At 35.6% G+C, this 19,825-nt stretch overlaps 1 protein-coding gene across 3 annotated transcripts in view; it reads left to right on the forward strand.

Moving 5' to 3' along the window:
- ROBO1 (roundabout guidance receptor 1) overlaps positions 1–19,825 on the forward strand; it is a 1,062,925-nt gene that overhangs the window by 130,825 nt on the left and 912,275 nt on the right. For all 3 annotated transcript variants that reach the window (XM_070597856.1, XM_070597864.1, XM_070597866.1), the window contains exon 2: positions 15,816–15,954. In XM_070597856.1, the coding sequence (XP_070453957.1) occupies positions 15,867–15,954 (88 nt within the window). In that variant the 5' untranslated portion in view covers positions 15,816–15,866. The remainder of the gene's footprint in view (positions 1–15,815; positions 15,955–19,825) is intronic.

Below are 19,825 nucleotides of genomic sequence, written 5' to 3' on the forward strand. Positions count from 1 at the left end.
TTACTCAGAACAGTCAATAACTTGAAGAAAATCCAAATGCTGATCAATAGGGGAAAAAAAAGGATAAATAAATTGTGGTATATTCATATAGTGGAATATTATATAGTAATAAAAATACACCAACCTACTACTACTGAAAACATCCTGAATGAATCCCACAGACATTATATGTGAGACGTAAATCACACATTAGTACATATGATTTAGTTTGTTTGAAGTTCAAGAAAAGGCAAAAGTGATTATAAAAGAGAAGTCAAAATAGTGGTTTCCTCAGATGGAGGAGCTAAGATCTGACTGGAAGGAACATAAGGGAAACTTCTGATTGTAGGAAACATTTTATATCTTGATCAGGGTAGTGGCTAAATGAACACATGCATGCATGAAAGTTTATTGATCTGTATACTTAAGATCAGTGTGCTTTAGGGGCCAGCCCGGTGGTGCAGCGATTAAGTTTGCACGTTCCACTTCTCAGCGGCCCAGGATTCGCCTGTTCAGATCCTGGGTGCGGACATGACACTGCTTGGCAAAAGCCATGCTGTGGTAGGCAGCGTCCCATGTATAAAGTAGAGGAAGATGGGCACAGATGTTAGCTCAGAGCCAGTCTTCCTCAACAAAAAGAGGAGGATTGGCAGTAGTTAGCTCAGGGCTAATCTTCCTCAAAAAAAAAAAAAAAATCAGTGTACTTTATACATGCTGCATTGAATATGGTTTACTCAAAAACATTTTTTAAAAACTCATTGTATTTGGAGAATGGATAGATAGAAGCTAAGATAGGAATAGAGGAATTGTTTAGGAGGCAGTTGTCACATCCAGACAAGAGATCATGATGACTTCTAACAGTTATATAGAAGATGGAGGGAAATTGTAAGATTTGATAAATAGTTTAAAGATACAATCAGTAGGACTTGGTGATGGTTTGGACGTGAAAGTTAGGGAGGGAGGATGATGAAACTCAAGTTTCTATGAATACCTGGGTGAAATCAATAGAAAATAGTGGTGTTTGGGATATGGAAAGTAGGGCAAGGGGAAGATACTACTCAAGAAGGTAGCATGAGTACCTGGATGGATGAGCTGGGAAAGACAGGAGAATATAGAGCCATGTGTCACTGAAGGACAGGGATACATTCTGAGAAATGCATTGTTAGGTGCAATCATCATAGAGTGTACTTAACACAAACCTAGATGGTAACCCTCAGCTAGGCTGCTACATAACTAGGCTATACTAGTTTTATGGGACCACCATCGTATATGTGGTTTGTTTTGACCAAAACAACGTTATGTGGTTGCCTGAATTTAGACTACGGATGGATCCTGGAGGGATTTGATCAAGAGTTTAATTTTGCACTTCTTAAATGTGAGGTGTCTCTGAGGCAGGCAAGTGAATATGTCAAATAATTGTTTGGGTGTATAGGCCTGGGCCTCATGATAGAGCGCTAGGCTGGAGAAATAGCACATAGGCAGTATTTATGGATGGAGTTTTCTACAAAAAGGACCTAGAAAGAGAAGAAGATCCAGGGCTGTCTCTTTAGAGACTAAAATATTTAAGAGTGAGGTAGAGAAATAGAAGGAGGGGAATCCAAAATAGTCCCCTAAAATGTACAGGCTAGAGGATAGGAGAAAAACCAAGACTATGTAGCAAAATGGAGGCCCAAAGAAGAGGGTTTCCAAAAGAACAGGCAGAAAACTGTGTGGAATATTTCCAACAGTTTTTCCTTAGCATGAAGGAGGCCATTGGCTACCTTGGTGAGAAAATTCTCAGTGCTGTGATAGAAGCAGAAGTCAGATTGGAATGGTGAGAAAAGTGAAGGGGAGTTAAGGTAATGGAGAGTGAATATAGACAACTTTTCTAAAGGAACTTAACATGACCGGTTAAGGCCATAACTGGAATGGGATATGGAGTCAAGCAACAAATACTTTTTTGTGTGTGTGAGGAAAACTGTTGCTGAGCTAACATTTGTGGCAATCTTCCTTTATTTTATGTGGGATCCCGCCACAGCATGGCTTGATAAGCGGTCCTCGGTCCGCATCTGGGATTCGAACCTGCAAACCCCTGACCGCCAAACCAAAAAGCATGTGAACTTAACTACTACGTCACTGGGCCAGCCCCTACAAACACTTTGGACTGTTGTTTTTCTTTTGTATTGCTTGAAGTTGTGAGATAGTAGGGCATATTTGAATTCTGGTGGAAATGACTTGAGAGGAAAAGTTACAAAAGACGGAGATGTAAGATTGGCCTGAACAAAACAAGAAAAGTAGCTATTTGTATTGGGGTAGAATTTTCTAGAAAAAGCACTGTAAAATAAGTTGGCTAAGTAATGATTTTTCAGATTTTTACCATGCAAAAGACCCAGTATGTAGAAAGTTACAACTTCTATCTAGTAGTGGGGAATGGGGCCCCCTGCAGCATAAATTTTAACCCTTGATCTAATTGTCAGGAAAGAATCATGGATTTGCAATTTACTTTTTCAAATTCTGTTTAACTGTGTATTTACTTTGCAACAAAAAAATACTCTCCATACCTTGAAGCTCAGATCATTTTCTGGATTTAAAAGTGAATAAAATAGAATAACAACCAAATATCTACTATTTCTATGGTCTTCTCATTGCCAAAATTCACTAATTTACCTTGGATTGCTTTATAGTATTTCCCCATTTTAAAAGCTGAAGAACCTTTCAAATGCTTTAATTTAGTGCGTAGATGTGAGGATATGCAATAATTATCTTCAAATAATTATCGTATCCCAACTTTAACAGGAAAACATACAGGTGCTTTCTACTTCCTGTTGCTATTTTTGTTTTGATTTTTTTCCCTCCTCTACCTCGATCTGACTTTTTGCCTCTCACCTCATGCTAGACTAAAATAGGGATAAGTTGAGGACAAAAAATATTAAAATCATGGGAAATAGAGACAGTACATGGCAGAATGTAAAAGTAATGGGAAAAAAAACCAAAAACAAAATTGCCTCTGCCAAATCGTCTCCTTATCTTTGAGATGGAAATGGTTATTTAAAGAACAGCTCCTAGGTAAGGAAACCTGTTGTGTATAACTTGCTAAAATGCAATGATCCTTGTTCAGGAGATGAGTCCCTTTTCTAATCGCACTTTGGCAATGGAGTGCTTTGTTTTTGTTTCGTGTTAACAGTCCTTCGTTTGAGTTTATCCTCTATCATTTTACGGAAGTAGCCACTAGGCCAATGGGGACTATATGAAGGAATTGAGGGAAGTGTGCCATACATGTCAGTATATGTTATTCATTGACGGAGGAAAACATTTTACTCAGAGCCTCCAGTCATTTTATTTGCCTCTGCAGATCTCCACAATTTGGCAGTCACCCTGGAAGTATACCAATCAAATGGCGTATTTATTTAAAGAAAGGGAGGATCTGTGCCTTAGACAAATCTGAGTGGTCCTATGATGTTTTAATCACCTCATATTCACCCCATTGGTGAGGGAGGGATTCTCACCATGGGGTTATGGGGATGGTTAGACACGCAGCATCCGATGCTGGACAGAGGAGGTCAATGGTAGTTTATTGCTTATACTCACAGCATTGGGAAAGGGGACACCACGTGCTGTGCAGAGTCACATGGAGGTAGCACTGTGGAACAGAGTGGAATAATCGGAGGCTGTGGGACGCAGGGTTTGTAGTATCAAGAGGGCAGGGTTCCTCCTTCCTCTGGGAGGATGTGATGTCTTGTTGGAATAATTTCATGGGCTGGCTGAGTAGTGAAACCCTATACTCAGGGATAGCAGGAACTGTGCCTGGTCCTCTTGATAAGGAAGGTTTGGCTAGAGGACCTTGTCTATAGGAGTAAAGTGGGGAGTGAAACCTGCAGCTAGGCCATTTGAGGCTGGCCCAGTTTCACCAGATGTCAAGTCAGCATGTCATATTGAGTCTTAATTTTACACATTACGTTACATATGACAACAAGGAATAGCAAGTGAAGGCCAGGAATACGATAGGGAGCCACGTTCAGAAGTAGTCAAGAGTCCAGCTGAGTTTCCATACAAATACATTTAAAGTGAACAGTCATGCATTATGGTGAATCTCTTTATTAAAAGAGTTGAACCAGGGTCCTGCCTGGTGGCGCAGTGGTTAGGTGCGCACGTTCTGCTTTGGCGGCCCTGGGGTTTGCTGGTTTGGATCCTGGGTGAGGATATGGCACTGCTTGACATGCCATGCTGTGGCAGGTGTCCCACATATAAAGTGGAAGAAGATGGGCATGGATGTTAGCTCAGGGCCAGTCTTCCTCAGCAAAAAGAGGAGGATCGGCAGTAGTTAGCTCAGGGCTAATCTTCCTCAAAAAAAAAAAAAAGAGTTGAACCAAATACTAACAGCCTAAAATATTAAGATTTGCTTTTTTCAGCAGAAGAATGGCATCAGTATAGTTGCACAAAGCTTGCCCAAAGAAAATAAGCTACCTGAAATTCCAGGGGAAGCTATTTTTATAATCAGTAATTGTTTTAAATGGGTTGTGGTGAGAAGTGACTTTTGTGGCTATAATTGATTTTATGTTGAAATTTCTGCTCTTTTGTCAAAATAAATTATTTCTTAGAGTAATTGGTAAGATTTCATTAGCCAAGTAAATGGAATTAATTTACAATCTCACTGCATTTCCCTCTTGATACATTGAATAGCCCAGTCTTTCCATCTAGCCTTCACACCAGGCCAGCTATGCAGCTCTGAAATCAGTTGGTTAGTAATTAGGTGTTTATCAGATTCTTGCTGAAAAGGCATGAGACAGTTATCTGACACAATTATCTTTGAAAATTGAACCCTCCATTTCTGGTCCTGCTGAGGACGTTCACAGGAACACTGAGTGGTTTAAAACTAAATGCCTTTCAAAAACCCTTGCCTTCTAGAATGCATGCAACACAATTGCCAGCCACAGAAATTTTTCCTCATCTTTCATGCACAGCCTTTTGTGTGTGAATCTTTTTTTTACAAGTCTTTGTGTATGTTGACATATTAAAATTACTTTTGACCTGCTCTTCTGTTACTTTATTAATGTCTTTCTTACTATAGCATGACTAAGAGTCAGTCTGAAATTTAATGCTTGCTCCCTTTGTCCCCTCTCTGCTGCTATATCTTCATAAACTAACCCAACACAAGTGAAGGCAATTGCTAGGCTCCACTAGGCTATCTGTGCATTTTGGATAATGATATTTCTGGAGCTATTTGCTCTTAAGCTATCTAAAAATTTGCAGCTCATTTAAGTATTAATCTGCAATCCACTCACAGCTTGGAAATTAATATTGAGCTTTAATATGAATAGTTGTAAAGAACATAGCTATTTAGGCACTAAAAAAATCAAACCCAAAGTAATAGATTTTAATTTAAGTGTCACATCCGTTTAAAAATGATGCTGTGACTCATCTCCCAATAGAATTGAACCAATTTTAGGCTTCCATACACATTCAAGGCAGCGTGTTTGAAATTAATTTGTTTGGGAAATAAAAGCAAATGATAATGAAAACTGAGTACATTTTGCTGTGGGTAATATTGGTAAGGGTGAAATTTCTGTAAGTGCTCTCTTTCTTTAACCACCATGATTCCTTGCCTAATGTAATGGCAATCTTCATAGACATATGGACTTCGTGAATATTACAGATTTGGGGTTTATACTTGTATCTCCTCTGCAGGTACATTAGTTCAGATGCATATCACTGTGTTCATATTACTGTGCTCATTCATCCGTCCATTAATTCAATAACATTTAGTGTTTGCTACGTGGCAGGCATGGTGCTAGAATTGTAGAGTATTGCATAGTAACTTATGCAATAACCTATGCAGATCAATCATGGTCTTCAGACTTTCCCACTTTATGTCCGTGATTCAGAGTTTTTATCCTAAAAACCACATTTGTTCAATTCATCCTTCTGCTTAAACATCTTTTTTGCACACAAAGCCCTTTACCCATTTTGGCCTCCGTCTATTTTTTCAACTTCTTCTCCAATCACTGCCTCACACATATATGTCAGCTGAGATCCCGTTCCAATGAAACCATTATTGTTCTTCAAACAGATTCTTTCCTCTATGCCTTTGCACAGTTGGTAGTTTTGTTTAGAATTCCGTTCCTCTCCAGGTCTAAACTCATTTGGCTTGATCAAACTGCTTTTCCTTCAAGATCTATCTGAAATGTTCACTTCTGTGATGAACATTTTCCAATTTGCCAGAAGCCTAGTTACTTTGTTCTCTCTTTCTTCTCTTAGAGCAGCCCTCTATTTGACTCTGTTATAGAAATTAGCATCCTATATTTAATGTATCTGGGTCTGCTTCTCTCTGCCATACTACAGGCTCTTCTCAGGCAAGGACTGTGTCCTGTTTGTTTTTGACTCTTAGGATGGCACATAATAGGTTCTTAAAGAAAAGAATTCAATGTGAAATATAGACACATGAGTATAGTCATTTTAATATATTCTTGGTATATCTTGTTTAGTTTTTAGAGAAAGTAATCTAATAGTGACGTTATATTCCATTAAATATACTTTTTTTTAACCTCATATTTGTATTTAGTAAAGCTTAAAAGTAGCACAGCTTGGATGTGTCATCTTAAACTCGTGGTGTAGCTGGCTTTAATTGAAGTCTTGTTTTCTAAAGTGAAAAGTCACCAGACATTCCTTTTCGATTAGATGAAACAGAGAGAAGAGAATGAACACGGCAGCACTCTCTGAAAGCAGACGGCGTTCAGAGGATAACTAACCTCACTTGCTGTACAATTGGATGTTGTTAATTCCAGGAATTGCCAGCAGAACATGCTTGCTAAATCAACTGTTCAGTTTCTCTTATTTTCTCTCCTTGTGTTCCCTCACTCTCTGCTCTCTCTACCACTCTACATTTTTCCCTCTCAAGGTAGTGTCAAGCCAGGCCAGCTTCATATGTAATTTTCTTTGACCAAACCAATACGCAGATGATCTCTTTGATTTTTTGTTAGCAGTGCTAAAATAAATCTAACTTATTGGAGGCAGCATTTATTTTTTGAATAGTGGAGTTGTTAATGTTTTTTTCCATTTACATTGCTTGAAAGATGATATTGTCCAGAAAAATATGTCTGTAACTGTATTCACTTTCAGCTGGGATGACCAAACATCACGTGTCCCACTAATTTTCATCAGAATGATGAAATGAAAAATATGATTGAAGGTCAAGTGGGCATAGAATTCATCTGACTGAGCTCGTGTGAGCACAGCATTTTGAAAATTGCTTTTGTTTGAAAATTGCTTTCTTTTTGTCTTTGTGTGCATGAGTATACTTTTAAGGAACCATCCTTGTGAATTTGAACATTCGTTTTGAAAAGAGTGCCTGATGTAGACAGTTTTCATTTTAGCTACAAAATAAGAAAAGGAAAAAAATTCTGGTAGAATTTTCTTTACATTTCATCTTTACATTCTACATCTTTACGTTTGGAATTTCTTTACATTATATCATCTTTTAAAATTTCTTTATTCTTAATATGATTCCACTATTATATGAATACAATTCTTTTAACAAGTCTGAAAACTACATTGCCTGAGGCAACCCTATAATTAAAGAGAAGAGAAGATGAAACCTCCATTTTGCTGTCTTTCCCTTTGCCTTTATGCTAGCAGTACTGATGAACTTCACTATGCTTAGTGAGAGAAATTGATTTGAGTCTTTCTGCACTTACTGCTGTGCTTTTTTTTCTCTCTCTCCCCCTAAGGATTTGTGCAGTTTAATTTGCCATTGATTCTTTAATGATTATGGTAGCAACGGTAGAGAAACTGGTGTTTATCTTCATCATGCCCCGTGGATAACACATTATGTTTATTTTTATACATAACTGCATTTCCATCATTTTGATAACATAGTCTAGCCAGTGGCTGACAACCATTTTACTGTCTTTATTGACTTTATATATTAATCTTGAAATGCGTATGTGAATCTTGGAATACTCCGTATTAAAATATCTAATCCGGAAGTCACATTAGCATTGCTTTAAACCACTGATGAAGTGCTGGCTTCAGCATGCTGAAAGGAGACCAGCCGCTAAGTAGAACTTTCAGTGATCATTAATTTGTCTTTAGACTGCTCATAGTACTTTATTTGAAGATGTCAATCAGTATTTTGAATAGTCCTTGTGCAGTGTTTTAGGAACCATCTAATGCTTCTGATTCTCATTTTGTAGCAATAAAATAGTTTTTCCTTTTTTTGAGATGATTCCCTTATAATTCTAACACAATCACATCTTTAGTACATACAATAGGATGATGAAGTTTTTTTTACTGCTAGTTGGTAATAATCTTTTTCATATTTTTCTTTGCAAAAATATTAATAACCAATTCTACTGCTGTGTCTTTCAACACTCTACTCAGTGAAATGTACAAAACAAAGAGAAGTTCAGAATGTGGAAGTCTTCAGGAGTAAAGCAGATCCATTGCAATAATATTGGTTCTATATATCATAATGATTGTTATCTTAGTTCCTTCAGGCTGCTCTAAGAAAAGACTGAGTTGTTTATAAACAAGAGAAACTTATTTCTCATAATTTTGGATGTTGTAAGTTCAAGACCAAGGCGCTGGCAGATTCGTTGCTTGGTGAGGGCCCGCTTCCTGGTTCATAGACAGCACCTTCTCACTGTGTCCTCACATCGCGGGAAAAGCTGGGTGTTCTCTGGAGTCTCTATAAGGGCACAAATCCTGCTCATGAGGGCTCCATTCTCATGACCTAATCACTTCCTGAAGGCCCCATTTCCAAAGGCTATCACATTGGGAATTAGGTTGCAACACATGGATTTTGAGGGGACACAAACTTTCAGGCTATGGCGCTTAACTTTTCTGAATTTGGTATAGGTTGAGGAGTACAAATTCTAAAAGGATGTATATCTTTGATTACTTTTCTTTGTCTTCTCTCTGACTATCCATGGATGGTAACTTGTCTGTCTACATCAGACTAATAAAGGACTATATTATGTGATCTGACAAATTAAGTTAAAAAAAGTTGTTTGATTCTATCTTGACTTAATAGACTACTTCAGCACTTGGGTATAGAATAAAAGTCTCAAACTATCTCAGTCTTTATATACAGTCTCAGGTTTATCACTATGCCCCGAGCTTCCCCACAGTATGTTTAATATGTTGTTTCCTGGAAATGTGATGAGAATTAATTAGTCTTTTGTGAAATGAATGGAGGTTTAATTGGATATAGGGTCCATGATCTGTCCAAATAAAACTCCTGTGTGAATAGTAATGTAGCTGTGCCTACACATCCAGGATCTTCAAGAAATTAGGTGACAAACCACTGAACATCTTGCTAATTTCCTTACTTCTCCTACTCCTGATTAACTCCCTACCAGATTTTCAAGGCTTCTCTTTGTCTGTTGTTTACTCCCGTTACTTTCTATTCATGTATTTTATTCTCAATATTGATTTCAAACTTATTTTCCAAAGAGTTTTCTCTTCTTACTTTCTTTTCTTTCCTTTACAAACTCCATGTATATAAATGAAGTCCGAGTTAATGACACTTTAAGTCTAGGATATTAATAACTTAGGTTTTGGGATAATTTAAACATATTCCCTAAATATATGAGAAGTCAAATGTATTATAAATGAATTATAAGGCAAATGTTTGTAATATATATTGTATATTTAATATATATTTAATGATTAATGTATACTTAATGTGTGTTATATATAGTAAATATGGAATGAAATATTTTAATCAATTTTGCCCTCAATTGGTGCTTCAAGTATTCTGCTCTTATATGTTGTATGCTATTTTCAAATAATATACTCTTTATAGGAGCTATGACAATAACTTAACAAGAATTTGGTAGTAATTTGTTCAATTTGCCTTGTCTATTTGAAATCATTAAACATGCATTTTTTTAGAAGGTATTATACACCTCTGACATTATTATTTCAAATTAAATGGACCTCCTACTAAACAGGAGCAATAAGAAATTCTTAGAATTAACTATAGACTTACACACATATTATTCTAGAGAACTCTAGAGTAAGAGTTGATTAGCCAGTCATTTACAAAAATTACACAGACACATAAACACACACAGTTGTTAAGCTTTCCATTTCCTCGGTTGAAATTTTGGAAGGAGCACCATACATTTCTTTTTTGTTACCCCCAGTGTCCTGTGCATCGCCAAATTCTTTTGCCTTTCCTTTGCAAGTCTTAATATTTGTTCCCTCTTTTTATTCCACTTAGTAGACTTTTTTGTAAGATCATCATACTAGAATATACTAAAAATCCTCTACATGTTTTCTTTTATCTGATTCGCTTTCACTTCCAAGTTATATAATTGTTACCAAGCTTTATATTCCCATATGTCATCATGCTGTTGATATGAAAAAGCTTTGAAATAGTATTGCATTCAAAACCTTCCAATTCTTTGACATTTTGATTTTGTAGTAAGAAAAATCGTAGAGTTAATTCCAGTTCACTTGTTTAATAACTGCATGTGTTCATGCTGACAAATTTCTTAAAGATTTTGAACTTGTGTCCTCTCATGGAAGATAACACTTATCTTCCTAATATAATTAAATGTGATGTCATTAAATCGTAAGTAAACAGTGAAGTGCTACGTATACATTATGTGTTATTTATTTTTACCTTTTTACGCAAGGCTTGCATTGTAGCTGTGCTTATCTACACATCACATGTACTCCCCACTAAATGTCTTTTCCGGTTTTTGCAGCTGTGTAACATCTATACATTCTTTAAAGGCCAGACCAGCCCGATCCCCTCCTCACCTTCAGACTACTTCCTCTATAACCACCTAATCCTTTTTTTCTTTACCACTCATACACAGTAAGTTATCAGCTGCTCTAATGTGAAGAGAGTAGATTTGTTTCATATCTATTTGACTCTCTACTGCTTGTCACAGAGCTCTCCATATATTAACTGTTCAAAAGTATTTATTGATTATTTGTTTAATTATAGCTGTCTCATTAAACCTAATTTTGGATTGTTCATTTTTTTGAAAGTTTCAGAACTTTCCTAAGATTCATTTGCATAAAGACCTTTAATTTTTTTATGATTTCGTTTTCCTGTACAAGCTCTTGGAGGATTGTCCTATTTGCGTAGAACATGCTTTAGTCTGTCTCATTGGTAAAGAGGCAGAATGCCTTCTTACTCCACATGTAGGCTGATGACTGATTCATCTATTTGAAAAATCCAAAATGAAGCTGGCCTTTTCCAGTCATTGATCTCACAAGGACAGATAATTTTTATTTATTTATTTTTTTTTAAAGATTTTATTTTTTTCCTTTTTCTCCCCAAAGCCCCCCAGCACATAGTTGTATATTCTTTGCTGTGGGTCCTTCCAGTTGTGGCATGTGGGATGCCGCCTCAGCGTGGTCTGATGAGCAGTGCCATGTCCGCGCCCAGGATTCGAACCAACGAAACACTGGGCCACCTGTAGCAGAGCGCGCGGACTTAACCACTCGGCCACGGGGCCAGCCCCAAGGACAGACAATTTTTAGGCATAGCTGTTACGCCACTGGCCACTGTTGTTTTTTTAATCTAAGACTAGGACAGAGATAATGAATAGTTGTTAATTTTGTTGTTTTGTTGGACATTTCCAACTTTCCCAACTTTTGACTCGTTGTTTGATAATGAGTTAAAAATTAATCTGAGGAAGATGAAAAGGCTAAGAAGACAAGACTCCCAAAATATTCTGATTCTCTGGAAAAAAAAACCCGAAAGACTAGTGTAACTTAAAGGAGAATAAATTTTGGTTAATAACATGGAAACCTTCGGTAAATACAGTTTTCTTCCCTACAAATATGTAAAAAATAAACAACAAAAAAGCTATCTCTCCTGAAGAGTTTCAGAAGAAGCTGAAAAATAGTCATCATGAAGCAGTGATAAGTTTAGGGAACGTGTATTCTCTAAAGTAATCCAAAATGTATGCTTAAAGAAATGTTTTGACTTTGTTGAAACATACGTTTACCTAAATTAATTTCTTATGGAACATTTTTACTTTCTAAGAAGTTCCATTAGTAATCAGTGGAACAAGATTTTTCCAAAATATGTTTTCGTAAACTCTCTTTGAGGCCATCATCCTCCTAAAGCAGAGGATAGGCCAGCCTATTATTGCATTTATTGTTATTTCAAAGTGCATTAGCAACATGTACACATGAAGAGCATATGCATCTAACATGGTAGCTTTTAACACCAAAGCCCCTGTGGAAAGGATCTGCATCTTGATTGAGGTGGAAGTTACGCAGCTCTATATGTTTGTCAGAATTGAAACTTACACTTTAAATGGGTTCGTTTTATGATATATAAATTGTATCTCAATAAAGTTCATTAAAAAACCCAAAACCCCTAATGTCTTGCAAGTTAAACCTGAAACAGACACTATTAAGATGAAGCAACATGTAAATAGAAATCCAAGATTGATTCTGTCATGATTCTGGAGGAAGCTCATTGGATGCCATTTGAAGTTGAGGGTCACCATATCAGGCGATGAAGCAGATACTCTTTCTTATAAGCCCTCCATACACATTATCTCACCCAATGTTGTGGGTGGCTATTATTATTATTCACATTTCATAGTTGAAAAAGATGAGATGAAGAGAGTTCACATTGTTTGTCCAAAGTCAAACAACTGTAGAGCTGGGATTCATACTCAAACAATTTGGTTTTACCATCTATGTTTCTAAAACACTAAACTACTTACTTCCATACACTTATCAGTTCCAAGTAAATTATATATATATATATATATTTCCCCTACCCCCCAAGGAAGATTAGCCCTGAGCTAACTTCTGCCCCCCATCCTCCTCTTTTTGCTGAGGAAGACTGGCCCTACACTAACATCTGTGCCCATCTTCCTCTATTTTATGTGGGACGCCTGCCACAGGATGGCTTGATAAGCAGGGCTAGGTCCACACCTGGGATCCAAACTGGTGAACCCCGGGTCGCTAAAGTGGAACACATGAACTTAACTGCTGTGCCACCAGGCAGGCCCTGTAAATTATATTTTAAGGCATTTATATTGCACTATATAATTCAGTAATTTTCTTGTATTTAGTCTAATATTTCATAATAGAAAAGGATATTGCAGCTTTTTGTCTTTTTTTTATTTCACACTAGTTTCTTTAATTCAAAACCACATGGATATACAGTCTTAGTGCCTTGATAATAGGCACTATATGTACACATCCACAGGGGGTTATATATGCATCACAAAGGGTTCTGGTTGTGATTGTTGAATTCACTAGACAGCATATTGTAAGACTCAGAGAGCATTTGAATACAGTTTCATCACATTCTTCACTAAATTCAATTGTCCTGTTGTTAATATGTAAAAAGGTGTGATGTTAAATAAGAGGTTAGTGTATTTGCTATTAAGATTATATCCTACCTTGGGGTACTTTCACATTCAGAGAAGACTTGGAGATCAAAACTTCAAGATATTCTGATATGCATACAATGATAAGTATTGCAGTTGCTACTTCTGATCTGTGGGTCCCAGCTTAAAATCATGTTATATTATTAGCCCCTTACTATGTCAATTCGCTTAATTATCCTTAAATAATAAAAATTTTACAAATGTTCATACTGAAACATTATAGAAGTTTGAAATAATATCTGCCTGTTAACATAACTTGCAGGACTTCAGCCAGCTATAATAAATGTTTATATGTCTATGTTTATTTTCTTATGATTATTGCATTCATTTTAAAATAAGAATGTCCATGTTTGATAAGGGCCTTTATTTTATCAATAGCAGCCTGCTACAAATAAGCCACATGTAATTGTAATGAAATACAGTTAGAATATAATTAACCGCAAGTATGAAAATCTCAGTTTCAATAAACATACTATAAAATATCTTTTAAATAATATAATCATTCTAAATTTTCCAATAATAAGCAAATCATAAGCAACCTCTAGATTTGAACATGCTTTTTTTTACTTCAAATGCTGAGGCAAATCTGCTTATGCACATTTAAGGAATCAGAGGTCTAGGGTTTATTCCAAAACAGGAACTTCAATATCTACTGCACACAATAATCAAATATTAGAGAAGGAATATGAGAAAATCCCTACGCAGGAAGAAAACAACAAGATAGGGCAACTATTATATCAAAACCCACTCAAGCAGAAATTCCCAGGGTGTAGTACATTTACACATTTTTTTCTGAAAGAACTAATCATCTGTACACCCCTGAGAAATGTGAGTATAAGTCAAACATTCAATGGATAACCCTGAAAAGGAGCCTCTGGACAGACTAACAACTGGATAGTATGGATTGAAGAATTGAACTGCCCTTCTAGGTTTGTGCTTCTCTGAAATCTAATCGACTTTCTACTATAATTTGGCACTTATAACAGAGAACGCGTGAAAGATAATCTGGGTAAAAAATGTCATTTGTGAGTAATATACCAGGATAAGGAGAGTTACAAGAACATTAGCCCCAGGACAAGGAAGATGGGCAACAAATGTGAAACTACGCAAACAAGAATGTTTCCTCAGAAGCAGAGTTCTAGCCTGGACAGGAGGTGCTTGCAGAATTCTTAAGAAAGAAGAAATAATCCTCAAATATCTTAAGTGCAGTCAGGTGATTGTTGCTGTTTGGCAGGAGGATTAGGCTGGTCAGCTAAAGGAAGACTTGACGGTTAACTCTGCAGTGATTAATAAAGGCAGAACAGCTCAGCTCAAATAGACAAATTGGCAATAGCTATATGCAGATAAACCTAGAGAGTCAAGTTGGTCATCCTTTTGTTGAGTTGGCACTCTGAATGACAGAATGATAGAATTTTGTTGTCACAAAAATGAATGATAGAATTTTATTTTTCTTTTGGGACAAACTACATTTTATATCGTGCTAGATTTATTTATGTATTTCTTTTTCTTTGTGAGGAAGATTGGCCCCGACCTAAAATCGGTTGCCAATCTTCCTCTTTTTGCTTGAGGAAGATTGTCGCTGAGCTAACATATGTGCCAGTCTTCCTCTATTTTATGTGGGATGCGACCACAGCATGGCTTGATGAGCAGTGTGTAAGTCTGTGCCCAGGATCCGAACCGATGAACCCCGGGCTGCCAAAGTGGAGTGCACACACTTAACCACTATGCAATTGGGCTGACCTGCTATTAATATTTTTGAGTAATGAGTAAATATCATCATTTTTCAACTCCCAAATCTAATCAATTACCAAGTCCTGCAAGGTATACTTGTATAATGTCTCCTGACTCCTCACTGGACACCAGCTATCTGTTTCCTCTGCCAGCGTCCTTTATAAGCATACATTCTAAGTTTCTGCACTATTATTATGACCTCTGTGCTAATTTTCCTCAAAATTACCTTATCTTTCACATTCCTACCAGTTATCTTCTAAATAGTGTGGATCATATTGTCATCTTTCATTAAAATCTTCAGTGACTCCTTATTACCTGTCTTTATCTTTTTAGTTTTCTATCATATCCTGGAAAACTCTATCATTGAGCCAAAAGACTCCCCTTATACATTTTCCTAAATATAACCATACAGTATAGGAATATGCATTGTATATTATATATATTATATATACATAACTATGTGTTTTGTACTTATCTGGCATCCCCTGAAGGGTAGAGAAAAACAGGGAATCATTTATTATTAATATCTGACTGAGACTGAATTTTCAAAATTAATAAATACTACATTTGTTCAGAATGTGTATCTTAAAATATATTCTGTGCAAATTATATTCATTTTCATTGTTTGTATGCCTTATCATTTTGGAAAATGGCATTTCAAATGCATTTGAACTATAATTTTCCACAATATTTTAAATATTATTTTTATCTCAACATGGCTAATGATTAAATTTTTTTTTTGCCTTCCAGATAAAACATATCTGTGTCACTGGCTGGGTGTAATGCAAGGAAGGGACAAAGATGAAATGGAAACATGTTCCTTTTTTGGTCATAATATCACTCCTCAGCTTGTCAAAAAATCACCTGTTCCTGGCACAGCTTATCCCAGGTAAGTGCCATCATTTGTTTCATCAAAACTTGATCAGTATTCCTTCTTGCTTTAAATTCATTTTCTATTCTATGTGTTCTAAGTCAAACTCGTTCATTTTCTTTGGAACTTGTAAGTCTGTGTGAATGGTTTCTTAAGTATGTGTGCTGATAAATTTCAGGGATCAAATATTATTCTTCAATATAGAGCACTTTATTAATTCCCATGAGAAACTGAGAAAATTGAGAACAATTCACCGTTACTGAAATATGTAAGGAGTTATTATATTAACGAAGTGAATTAGAGTGGCAGAAGAAGAATTGTAGTGGGGCAGAAATGTGTAGCACGGAAGGAACAGCAAAGTCCCAGGGCATGTCGGTACCATAGAAAAAGGAACATCCAGAAAAGTGAAATGTTTAAAAGCGGGATCCCTTTAGAGTAGTGACATATTAATTAACAGGTTCAACAATGTCAGAATAAAAATGCAACATGCTTATTTGTTGCCACCACATTTACTATTGTGCTTGGTGACGTTAGAAACCTGTTTTCTTGAAGTCATAATTTTATTAATGATGCTAGAGTAACATTGCTGTAAGATGCTCTACTTACATTGTTTTACAGGAAATTAACTAAACCCAATGATATGGTAGAGGAAAATAGAAAAATATATGACATACCTAATCAAAATATAATTTTGACCTTCCTCTTAAATAAAACTATGGGCACAAATTGTAGTTAACTTGGGTGTATTTAATATATCATACTAATTTAGCCAAGTTATTCATAAAACAATATGGTGTTCCATTAGATCAAACTATGAAGCTTGATTTTTGTTTATTTTATTGTTATATTTATCTTAATATTCAGCAACTGTATTTAATTTGTCCTGTGTATCCACGCACAAATCAAGATTCTCAATCCAGGGGCTTGAATTTTTTCCCCTTGCTAGGTTAAGATGAACACTTTGACTTAAGTGGTAAGGGAGTTGTGAACAAATAAACAGATTTACATCTGTCAAAAGCATTTCCATAGGATGGAAGTATACTGAAAATTTCCTGTTGTAGCAAAGTGCATTTAACTGCTTGGTGCTGAATTAGATTAACACACTAAAATTAAAGGTTTTTATTTTTAACTTGTTCCTACATTCCCTTCTCCAACCACTACTCTGTTGAATATTGATTAAAATTAGCAAATGAACCAAATATCAAATATCAAAAAAATCACAATATGAAAAAAATGTCATGCATTTTTTTAAGTGTATGAAAAGTGCAAATTTAAGTGTAGAGTAATTCACTATCTTTCAAGTTGTCAGGGTAAATAAGATATTTAAGTAAAAGTGTTTCCAAAATTATGACTGTAGACATAGCTTAAGTGTAGTTATGCTTACACTGTCTGCCCAGCTAATAACTGCTCCAGGTCAGCAAATTTAGTCCATGATCTAGTCATTGAGCAGGTAATCAAATCACAAAATGGTCAAGTGTGTTGAATCATCTTTGTTTATGTAGATATTTGGAAGAAGGATTGCATGCATAAATGCGTGTGGTGGGGGTGCAAGGTTTACCTATGGAATATAAAGCTATCTTTTCATTCAAGAAGGTATTGTGTAATTTCAGAGAAGACAAATCAACTTGAACATTTATGTCCAAAACCTGTCAAAACTCTGTAATTACTGCTATCTTAACATGCAAGCATTTTTAAAACTAAAGAGAGCTTAAAATACATGAATTTAATGCTCATGTTTTTTATTTTCTACTTTGTCGCCCTATATGATACATTTATAAAACTGTGGTAATGTTTTACAACAGTGTATGTGAAGTGGTTGGTATGTCAGGGAGGTGACAAGAAATTATTTGTACATTTTAAATCAAGAAATACTCTTGTTCGTAAAAATTAAATCGATTTTAAGAGAAAAGGAGTAATTCAGAAGTGGATTATAAGAATGACTGGGCCTCTCCCTCCAGCCTTTTGAGTTGTTGCCTTCATTGCCTACAGAGGCCATTAAAACAAGCCTCCTTTGTAGTAAAACCACTGCTAGACCGTTCTCTTGTCAATTTCCCTCATTTCTTATTCACAAATAAAATACTCCTAGACCACTGTGGTTTTCTCCTGAGGCCTGCTGTATCTGGGCTATGCCACATCTTTATTTAATCTCTGCTACCAAAGGACGTCACCGATACCCATCTTTATATTTTCAATGTCCACCTCTGATTGCAACAGATGTCAGGAAGACAATGAAAGACAAATGTTAAATGATATGTTTAAAAGCATCCATTTTGCATATAGTGGAATTGAATTGACAATTAGAAGAACAACTCTGGTTAAAAAAATGTTTAATTTGAGATGTCTATTGTAAGACTTTAAATGGAAATGTACGCAGAGGGGGAGGAGCACAAGGTGGCATTTCTATTTGAATAAATCCGACAGCCCACTTTAAAGTTAAACGTGATTTATTTTTCCCTCTCTGTTCTCTAAATGTGCAGTATTGTCCTTCATTAAAGATGCAGGTGCTGACAGGGTTGCTCATGTCAACAAGCTTCGAGTGTGAAATTGTCTGAAATGATTTACTGCTCACCCTCCCCACCCATCCACCCACCACCACTTCAGTACCTTGCTATTATACCCAAAGGAAGGTAATCACAGGGAGCTCAGTGTTATCTGGGTTTGAATCTTCCAGAGATAAATTATAAATTTTAAAGAAAATATTTTACGTAAAATTCTAGAAATAATAGGAAGCATATGCATGCAATTCCCATATATTCCTAATTTTTGTGTTTTGTTTTAGTTTTCACATGCTCAACAGATTTTGAATGGATTTGAATGATTATTTCAGATTTTTAAATCTTCTTTATAATGCAAAAAAAATTGAAAGTAAATTTCTGAAATTAAAATGTGATAGAATCTTTAAGCATATCTTTAATTATTTAACTAATTTATTTAGCTAATAATGTTACATATAAGCATCCTATGAAGGTTTTTATCCACAGGAATTTTTTTTCCAACAGCTGTGCTTGCTTTGTATAGCATAGTAGCTGTGGGCAGCGGTAAGGAAAATGCACGTTATTTAGATTCTATGATATTGCTCATTCATGGGAAAACAATTTGATTTTTCTTAGCTACACTATCAGAACTGATCAATTAATTTTAAAAACTGAGAGAGTTACTTGTCTCTTCTGTTAGAATATAATATTTAGGTTTAAAAATACTTAAAAATATTATTTAACTCTTCCAATTATGCATTGATAGAGGTGTTACTATAAAGAAAAGTGATTTGATTGGATATGCTAATTGATAAATTTTTAGGATTAGGGAATTGTTTCTCAGTGTTTTCCATAGATTATTTTTTTCAGAAACACTAGATATTTACTAAAAAACAGTTTGCCAGGGCCCGTGGCAGGAACACTGAAGCAGGGAGCCTTGGCTGGACGCCCTGGAACTTGCAGTTTTCCAAATGCCCCCAATTTATCTAATACATGGAAAATTTGAGAACTACTGCTTTTGACAAGGTTTAAGTAGATTAAAAATTTTCATGGGAAAGAGATGAAAGTATTTGAAGATATTTATTTTATATTTTGTAAGGATTTGGGAAGCAGATTTGAGGCTACTCCTGACTTATTTTGCCTTGTTTTTACTTATGTTTCTTGCTATTTTTATCCATAGTAATATTTATACACTCAAAAATATAGTTGTTCACATTGGATAAAAGACATTAGATCAAGAAAAAAAACCATTGAACTAATAAATAGATTGGTAAAAATTAACCCATATAATTAAAAATTACACAGTTCTAGCTTAGTTTTGCCTAATGGGTACAATTTCCCTTAAATTTTGCCCAAGCCTGAATAAAGTGTTGACTCAGACATTAAATGGCTGGGAATTTGTATCCAAATTAGGG

The sequence above is a fragment of the Equus przewalskii genome, chromosome 27, assembly GCF_037783145.1.
Source record: "Equus przewalskii isolate Varuska chromosome 27, EquPr2, whole genome shotgun sequence".
NCBI lineage: Eukaryota > Metazoa > Chordata > Mammalia > Perissodactyla > Equidae > Equus > Equus przewalskii.